General features: G+C 31.9%; 1 protein-coding gene across 4 annotated transcripts in view; it reads left to right on the forward strand.

Moving 5' to 3' along the window:
* The window catches only part of LOC145667096 (uncharacterized), a 96,132-nt gene extending 95,024 nt beyond the window's left edge, over positions 1 to 1,108 (forward strand). For all 4 annotated transcript variants that reach the window (XM_081734823.1, XM_081734825.1, XM_081734824.1 and 1 more), the window contains one exon: positions 935 to 1,108. In XM_081734823.1, coding sequence (XP_081590949.1) covers positions 935 to 1,018 — 84 coding nt within the window. In that variant the 3' untranslated portion in view covers positions 1,019 to 1,108. The remainder of the gene's footprint in view (positions 1 to 934) is intronic.
* The last annotated feature ends 8,671 nt before the right edge of the window (positions 1,109 to 9,779 follow it).

Consider the following 9,779-nt stretch of genomic DNA (forward strand, 5'->3'; position numbering starts at 1 on the left):
AATGTTGACAGATTTCACTGTAGTAAATAAACAGTCAAACGCATCAAAACTTCAGAAAATAAAAAAATAATTCGCAATGGCCAAAAAATAACAAAATAAGTACCATATTGCAAATCTACTTTATTATTATTATTATTATTATTATTATTATTATTATTATTATTATTATTATTATTATTATTATTATTATTATTATTTCCAATATTGCTAAATTATTAACTATGAGAGTTCAATGCTCAAACTTAAAGTAGTACATCTATAACTACTGTAGTAGATAACTGGTATCTAGACTACTGGTTGCAATAGATTAATAAGATCAAATATTATAATGGTCAGGAAAGTCAGGGAAAAAGACTGAAAATCAGGGAAATTTTATAATATATATTTTTTCTAATATTAATTGTACACCAATTTCAGCTTAGCCAAGAAGAGCCATTATAATACCTATTTGGTAAGGTAAGTGGAATGTATGTATGAACAATTTATTACTATTTGTCTCTCTAGAAATAAATGTTTTCATATGTAAGTATTCGCCGTTATTTATTCCTTATTTATATGTCAACGTCATCCGACTCCTGTTATGAAACTCAGGGAATTTCCTGAAAAAAGGTCTGGAAAAGTCAGGCGCATAGATTTCTCCCGATTAGTAGGAACCTTAATATAAAGTAAATAATTATAAAAGGAAAATTGATTTGTTATGCATTCGAACACGAGAATGTTTTAAAAGTTAATGTTACCTTATGAGTGTAGTGGTAGATAGATAAATGTATATATATATATATATATATATATATATATATATAACCAACAAGAAATTTTCAATGATGGAGTACGTTCCCTTATTTTTTAAAATGGAAGATGTAGTTGCAGATTTCTCTGATTTTTCTATTTTCTGTAACAAATGTAGTTTTTAAAACTATTGTTATTCTTTCAGGAAGCCATTGAAATGATCGTGAACGTACCTGAAGTTGAAAAGTTTCCAAAAGATAAATTTGGCTCTGTAAGAGGCATAATATAATATAAAGGAAAAGTATTTCCAGATAATAGCAACATTTGTGAACCACTGCTTGTACCTTAACAGTTGTATTTGAATGAAAAGTTAATTTTATATTATGAAATGTTATGTGATACTTAAGTCGTGTAGTGAATTTTGTAATGGCAATTTTAAAATATTTTGATATTACTTTAAATAAACTGTAAGTGATTACAAAATTTCACTTTTGAGCACTATTTATATTTAAACTTCTATAGATATTACAGCATTTTAAACAATTTGTAGCAACTTCTTTTTTTATTATTATAATTATTGGTAGGTAGATAATATATACTATTCAAAAGTGAAATGTTGGAATCATTTACAATTTAATTTCCAAATGATAAAATAGTGTAATAAATGGAACAATGTAAAGTTCAGTAAAGTAATAACTTCTTCTTCTTTGGCCTAGAAGTAGTTAGTTCATAATGCTTGAAGAACTGTAGAAAATACAAAAAATGTAATTTTAAAATAATATGAATAAAAATAGAATTACAGTATTTAAACGTTCGTAGAAGTAATATTAAAACATTTAAAGATTTTCTGTAATGGTTAGAATTCGGTGATAAAATCGAACTTATGGTCGACTAAGTGATATATAGTAATGTTATGTAGAGAAAATGCAAATACTATAGTGTTAATAGAAGTTAGTAAATTTTTAGTAGTGTTATGTATAGCAAAATGCAAATACCATAGTGTTAATAAAATTAATAAATTCAAACTTGTGCAATTATTGTAATAACTTCATGGCGTTTTTTCTGTTAATCAGTAATAACATACAAGATAAAAAACATGGTGAACTCAATATTGTAGTCTCCCTCCGTTCTTATCATCTTGACAACTTTATGTTTCTTTCAGTGGTGGTTCGTAAGTTTAAATGAGTGGGGAACATAAAAAATACATATTTACTCATTCTGCCGTCCTAAGCGAAAATACCTTAACTCCACATCTTTCGAAAATCGATATATTGGTATGGGAATGTTCATAGTACAATTCTGCATCTATCTGAAGTGAAATTGACGTGGTTTGACCAATAGGTGGGGGGTAATGACGTCATGAGTATTTACCTTATGTTCAAAGCTGTAACTGAAAGTAAGTAAAAAGACCTTAAGTGGCAATTCATAAGCAAAAGTATTTAACTGTATTACCACACAAAGTTTAGATCATGAAAATATATTTAATAAAGTTTTACTGAAATACAATAAATTTGTACGTACAGCGTAAGCCAAAACGCGTTTTGCTTATTTTCTCGAAAGTATGTGAAATGGAGATATAGCCTTTACGCTTAGCAGGGCAGCATTAGTGTAATATGAGTAATATAAATTCTACATAAACAAAATAACCTACTATTTTAAATTTTTTATATGTTAGTTTTAATATTATTTTTGGCTGTAGTAAATTTCGATATCACAAATTTGGTGAAATTCGGAATGGCATGAGCTATCTTCTCTATTAATAGGCATTCAGTTTTAACTTTCTCATGAAATTTCGTATGTATTTATTCTATTGAGCGTAGAGTAGTATGAACGTTACTTTATCTCACTTGTACACTTGTGTACCTAGCTCAGGGAACATGCTTCAGAGGTGTACAGGACCACCTCCTCTAAATTTTGGTCATGGGTACGTTGACCTACCCCTTCAAATTTTTGGGAGAGGTGCATAGTTCCATCTTGAATTTCGGAAATTGCCAAAACTAAAATTTTGGTAATGTAGTATAAGACCATGGTACGCACCTTTATAAGTTCGAGTGGTCCATCTCGTTCCCTTTTATGGGTTAAAAAAAATACCAAAAAAAAAGTAAATTTGGGAGGTTTTTGAACTAATGTATCCTGTCGAGTGGTGCCTTATTAAGTTATGGAGAACTATAGGGGTTCATTCTCTTTCAAAGGACATGGGTATCTGATCTTAAATTTCAAAAGGGGTACATAGGACCACTCCTCAAATTTTGGAAAGTGTCAAATTTAAAATGTTGGTATGGTAGTAGGTACTTTTGTAAGTTTGGGTGGTTCATCTTCCAATGTATTAGTAAAAAAACATTACCAAAAAAAATAAAAAAAAGGTTTATGATTTATTTTATCCTCTTAGATTATGAAGAATTATGAGGATGATGAATATTCTTAGATTATTAATAAGTAGAGGAGTCCATTCTATTTCAAGGGATACCGTATGAGTACATTAATCACTCCCTATCAAATTAAGGGAAGAATGTTGACCCACCCTTAAATTTTGGAAATTGCCAAAATTAAAAATTTGGTAAAATATTATTGGACAGTGGTATGTACTTTTGTAAGTTTAGTTTGATAGTTCCCTGTTAAAACTAACTACCTCTATGGGCTATGGAACCCGGAGGTTCAATGCCGCGTTCACAAAAGCTCTCCACTGATTTATATCTTTAGCCAACTGGATCCAGTTTCTACTTTGTATTCCTATTTCTGCGACATCCATCTTAATATTGTCCTTCCATCTGCTCCTAGATCATCCTAATGGTCGTTTCCCGATTGGATTTCCAGTTAAAACTTTGAAAGCGTTCCTACTTTCTACCATTCTAGCTACATGACCGGCTTACCTGAGCCTCCTAGACTTGATGGTCCTAACAATGCTTGGTGAGCTGTATAAATTGAGCAATTCCTCGTTATGAAGTTTCCGCCATTCCCCATTCCCGTCCCTCTTGGGTCCGAATATTCGTTTCAGGATCTTGTTCTCAAATGCTTTCAGTCTATGTTCTTCCCTCAGAGTAAGCCACCATGTTTCGCAACCATTTTAAGGTTACAAAAAAATTACCAAAATTGGATATTTACCTAATGTATCTTGTTTAATAAGATAAAGGTCATTTGGCAATTTAACAGTTACGTATAGGACCATTAGCTTCTTGACAGTTCCTGGTCCGATTTCAGTGGTAGCTTTTTATTTAGCTTTTACATTAAGTTATAGATTCATGTCTCGTATAGCCTCGATACAAGAATATAAAACTATAAATTAATAATTTTTAGTATTTTAATTATGTTTTTTTATTGTACGACTTTCATATGAATTATCTTCAGCCTTTCTAGTCATTAACATTCGGTCTGGAAGGAAACCATTTATATGTTTTCTGATACCATATGATTATTTTAGTGCAATACAAATCACTTTGTTACGCAATTAAGATTTAAGTCATTGGGATTTAAAACTCTTAAATAGCGATATAAAGATTGTCTTATTATTAATCTATCTGAATTCGTAGTGTTTGATTTAAAAGACTAAAGGATTGTTTAATCTCAGATGGTTAATAAATGGGTGCTATTTGTTATTTTACATCTGTTTGTTCGAAATGCTATGATCATTGTCCGAGATCTAGTTGCAAACCTAGCAGTGCTCATATCTCGTCAGTGGCAATAGAATCTAATAAGCCTACAACTATTAATCGCTATAACTAGAGGCATGAGTTTTTCGCAATGCGCGATAAAACGAAATGCGTCAGAATTAAGTAATTTTCAGTTTCTTGACGTTTTATGATATTCTATGTGTATTTTCATTGGTTTCCGTTGCGCGATAAAACGCGAAATTGGCAGTTCTGCACGAAATTTCTAACAATACGCGATATAACACGAAATTTTAAATATACGTTTTCATTAATTTAAAAACTCGTTTTCCGCTGATGGAACGGTAGATCGTGACATGAACTGTGCATTTTGGGTGATTAGGACACGACTATAGGGAACATGTTGCCCGTTAGCTATCACCATCGCAGCTGGATGAGGAGTACCGAAGTGATGATTGTTTCAAGTTTTTTTGTATATGCACTTACACATGTGTGGCTTCCAACAAGCAATGCCAATTGTGAGAGATTTTTTTCGAGTATGGGCTGGTGATAAGTGACAAACGTAAAACAATGAAGGAGGAAAATGTGGAAACATGTAACATGCTTATATTTAATGCTTAAATGCAACTTGTGCCTATGTGTTTTCAGAAGACAGTAAAACTTTCCTACCCATAGTAAGTTTAGTTACTGATTTTCCTCAGTTTGATTTGAAAAAATATAATTTTCTATAAATGAAATTGACATTGTCAAGAGAAATATTCAGTGCATTTTGTTTTTAGGTAATTAATGATTTATTTTTATAGTAGTCTATGAATAAAAGGAACAATGTTAAAAATGCCTGGGAATTCTTTTCCACAAGAGCTACAGAATGCGAAACTTTATTTGGAAAATGCGACAAAACGCGAAATATGAAAAACGAAACGCGAAACTTTCAAATTCTTACTGTGAAAAAATCGTGCTCCTAGCTATAACATATTTTTTTTATATATACATAAAAGAAAGAATTGATTCACCTGATCGGAGAAGTTAGATTTTTCGTGACGGAAAATTAGTTTTGACTTTTTTAAATATCTAAAAACAGAATTTTGTTTCAAACTTTTCTTTTACACACACACATACAAAAAGTTTTGTTGAATATTTTTGATTGAAAAATTTCTTTAAAATTAAAAAAAGATCTGAAACAAGATTTTGAACAAAGTTTTAGTTTTCAGAAATTCTGTTCCGGAAATTTTAGTGCTGATCAGAACAGTTAAATTTTTCGTAACGAAAAATTAGTGTTAACTTCTCTAAATTAAAAGCTTGAAATTTTTCAATTTTTAACATTTCAAAAATCAGAAAACAGGATTTTTTGCACGGTCATTGTTTTCAGAAAATTCTATTTCTAAAATGTTTATGTACACATAAAATTTTACCGGTAAAGTGTATTTAAAAAAATGAATTCGAATTCCGGGAGTAAAATAAAATACAGAATTTTTTTTCATTCAACATATACTTCAACAAAATATTTTTTCTTGATGCCCTTGTATTATCTTTCACAATAAATAACACGTTTTTTGCTCCTTACTATGAGAATGAAATCGCTGCGCGTACGTTTTTACCAGTTCGCAGTCTTGGTGGGAGCTCAGGTAGTTCGGATTTCACGTCAAGCTGTAGGACCAGTCTCATATTTAAAAGATGCTTAAGAAAATATTCAACCACAACTGAGGAAGTTGAGAAAAAGATATGGAGAAAGGCTTACAGATAATGCAGTGAAAAGTCTGGTGTCAGTGTTTTGTAAGTTACTGACGAATCAATGACTGAAATGGGGAGTAAATCTTCTGAGAAATGAAACTGAACAATATTTCAGCATTCAATCTTAAATTGCTACTAGTGTGATAGATTATATTCAACCTAAGATAAATCTTGCAGACAAAATTCACAGCTTGACTGTTAATAACATGAAAAATATTATGTATTAAATTCGTATTTTATATGAAGAAATAAATTACGCATACAGGACGATTACGTGTTGTTTGCCACGGTATTGTTTCTGCCGATTTATCTTGTAATGGTGAAGATTTACTCAACATCGACTCATAAATTAAGGGGACAGACTACTGAATATTTTTCAAAAGCTAACAATTTTTCTTTTGCCTGGTTTTCGTAAGTGAAAAGAGATTATGGAAGGTAACTTACAACAATAATAGATAATGTTATTCTACATCCGAAAATACGAATTGGAAGAGTAATCAGTGTTGCTATCCATAGTAATTACAGTGTGACCAAAATTTGAATTACCCAAAAATCTAGATTAAGGCAGCGACTAGATAAATGAACTCAACAGTAATTGATGACTTATTATGTTATCTGTGTTCCTTGTTAATTACTTTTTAAATAATATTTGTATGTATTTTGTAATAACTTACTTATACTTACTTACCTGATATTTATTTTCTAACAACTTAAATAGAAAATCAAAATTGATATTTCGTACAAATTGAATGTGTAGCCAGCGTTGAGTCTAACATATCATCAGGGCCACCTATACAATCCCGACAGATGTCAGGGACCCGGACATTCTGGAGGGTGTGATAAAAACTATATTTTCTTTCAATTTTTCATAAGCTTCCTAGAGATTAAATTAAAATAAAATTAGATTTAAATGTATGGCTTTAGCAATCTTTTATACACATTTGGTGACAAGATTGAAGTTTAGTCCATTGCTAATAAGAATTTAGTGACTAGGCTATTTTCGCTAAGCGAATATTCCTACTAGGCTATTTTCAAGCCCACAGGGATTATTAAAATACATTGGTGAGTAGTAAGTTAGCATCTTGTTCTGCATAATGAGTTAGTTCATCGTTTTCACCTGTCACTTTATAATTCATTGTATGACACTCTACAATGAACCAGATGTATCATCATATCTTCGTTTAAAACATTAATCATCAAAACAACAGGTGGAAACGATGAACTAGCTCATATGCAGGACAATATGCCAAATACTGTGTTCATAACCTAGAGAAAATTTTGATTACCGTGTTTACACGCGTAATAGTCGCCCTCGCATAATAGCCGCACTTTAAGTTTGAACTAAAAATATTCGCTCAAAAAATTTTCTCGCATAGAAGTCGTATTTTACAGGATTTTTGTTTTTGTGAACGAGACTTCCTTCGAACTTGCTTATCTTGCCCGAGTCCGAGCAACAGTAACAAAGAGAAAACACTCAGTGGCAAAATAAAGCGTCAATCTCTCGAACTTCTAGGTAAGTGGATAGTACATAGTTGGTCTTCGGTAACGTCTGACACCGTATCAAAAAGTTTGAAAAAGACCGGTATATTCACCACTTCGGACGGAAGTGAAAATGATGATGTGTGGAACAGTTACCCAGATTCGATCAGATGCAGATATGACAGAAAGTGGAACTTCGGATGAGAGTGAATAGTGCCTTTCGCATGTATAGACAGCTCTGATACTTTTTGTGCGTGTATGTTTCTTCTTTGTGGTGTTACGTAGTGTTTATTCATGTGTTTCCGGATTATGTAAATATATTGTTCTTTTGTGCCAATGCTAAGAAGACTTTTGTTTTCCACGAATCGGTAAGTTACAAGTTTAATTTTTACAAGTTTTAATATTTTACCATTAGTATGTTATATTTTATTTTTTTATGTTGACAGAATACTGTATGTATCAAAATTCGAAATTGTTTTTTAATCGTAGCGATAATTGAACGCAAGCTTTCCTCGTGTAATAGTCGCAGTTGGATTTTCATATTAAAAATTGGTACAAAAAGTGCGACTATTACGCGAGTAAACATGGTACTTTTTACTTTCTAATTTACAGAATACAGAATATTTTGAATATTAATTACAGTAATTTGCTGAAGGATAGAAAATAAATGAGAAAAATCTTTATTTGTTTTCCTGACGAAAATATTGTTTTAAGAGCCTAGCTTTAAAAAAAAAAAGAAAGAAAACTTGTCTTACGTGCAGCAAAATTTATTTAGGATTTGGTTTATTTTCTGCTAGGTTGTAGTATTGAAATTGCAAGCAAATGTGATTTTACTTTGTTTCCTGAAATATACTCCGTCAACCTCCTACGCAAAAGACGAATAAGATGAATCACATGTTATACCAGAAAACAGCAGAAAGTTTTCAAATTTTCTTGCTTTTAACCAACTGACTTCAGTAAGTTTTCCATAAATTACTCCTTAGTTTTGGTTTCAAGTTAACTGAACAAAGTTATGTTTTGGGGACACTCGAGCTGGCCATGAAAAAAAATAGCAAATCGCATGAAACAGATATCTAATCATTGTAGTCTATTTGTGATTACGATATTTTACCCTACTTCCATAACTTATTTAATCGTTCTAGATTAAAAATGTAAATAATGTATTGCACTTGTAAGTTAAAACTACAGTAATTTTCCGTATTACATCTGTTCTGTTTGTCTATAACGAAATTATCGTATGCATACTGCAACACTATCGTTCAATTTCCATTCCTAGCTGCGGCAAAAATGCAGAGAAAAAGAGCCAAGGAATTCATAAGAATCTAGGGTCATTTTTTCGAACTTAGTCTCTGGAAGGCATACCTACATTTTTGTGCCCAGAATTATACCAGCTAAAGCACTGAATGAGACCTAATGGAGTTATAGCAGTAAGGGGGAGATATTTTTCCTGTTGGCTGTACAAACTTAACCACATGTGTTTTTAGGTAGGGAAGCGAGTAGCCCCGGAGTTAAATTTGATACCTTTGAAAGAACATATAGAACAGATGCTATTCCGGTGATCCAAATTTAAATGAAATAGGTCAAACAAACGAACAAACAAAAAAAAGCTATGAAGATATTCGTACTTGCTAAACTTGCTGTTTTATCGTTATACTAACATAAGTGCCTATTCCTCGCACGAATTGGACAATATGCAACCCGGAAAACAATAAAGAAGTGTGGGTTGTTTAACTTGAAGGATTTCTGAGACATTCTATACTTTTTAAACCTCCAGAACGCGTGACCTACCAATTACCCCCTTGAGTCGAAAATCGAGAAAAATGGCTTCGTACGCGATTATATTGAAGATCCATCCCTTACAAAATTTGGTCAGTCTACGTGGCTCCCTCCTGTACAAAAATATGAACTCATACACACACATAGGTTTCTTTTATACATAGGACCGTATTTTTGAATTAGGGATTATAATTTTGGGGTTTTATTATCATTTTAACCTATCACGTAAGAGGGATGACGTCCGTCGTCGATAACACTGTCCAGAGAAGTGGGAAAGGAAGGAAGACCTTTATTCCAAGTACCATCCTGGCATTTGGTTGGTGTGAATGAGGAAAAGTCTCAGGATGGCTGGTCTGAAAAGGCTTTTACAACTTTTCGAGTGAGTGTCCTCACCAAAAATCGAACCCAGGATCGCTCATACCAAAGGTGAGAGCGTTAGCTGTATGATATATTAGTGAG

The sequence above is a fragment of the Thermobia domestica genome, chromosome 12 (genome assembly GCF_964235325.1).
Source record: "Thermobia domestica chromosome 12, izTheDome1.hap1.1, whole genome shotgun sequence".
In the NCBI taxonomy this organism is placed as follows: Eukaryota; Metazoa; Arthropoda; class Insecta; order Zygentoma; family Lepismatidae; genus Thermobia; species Thermobia domestica.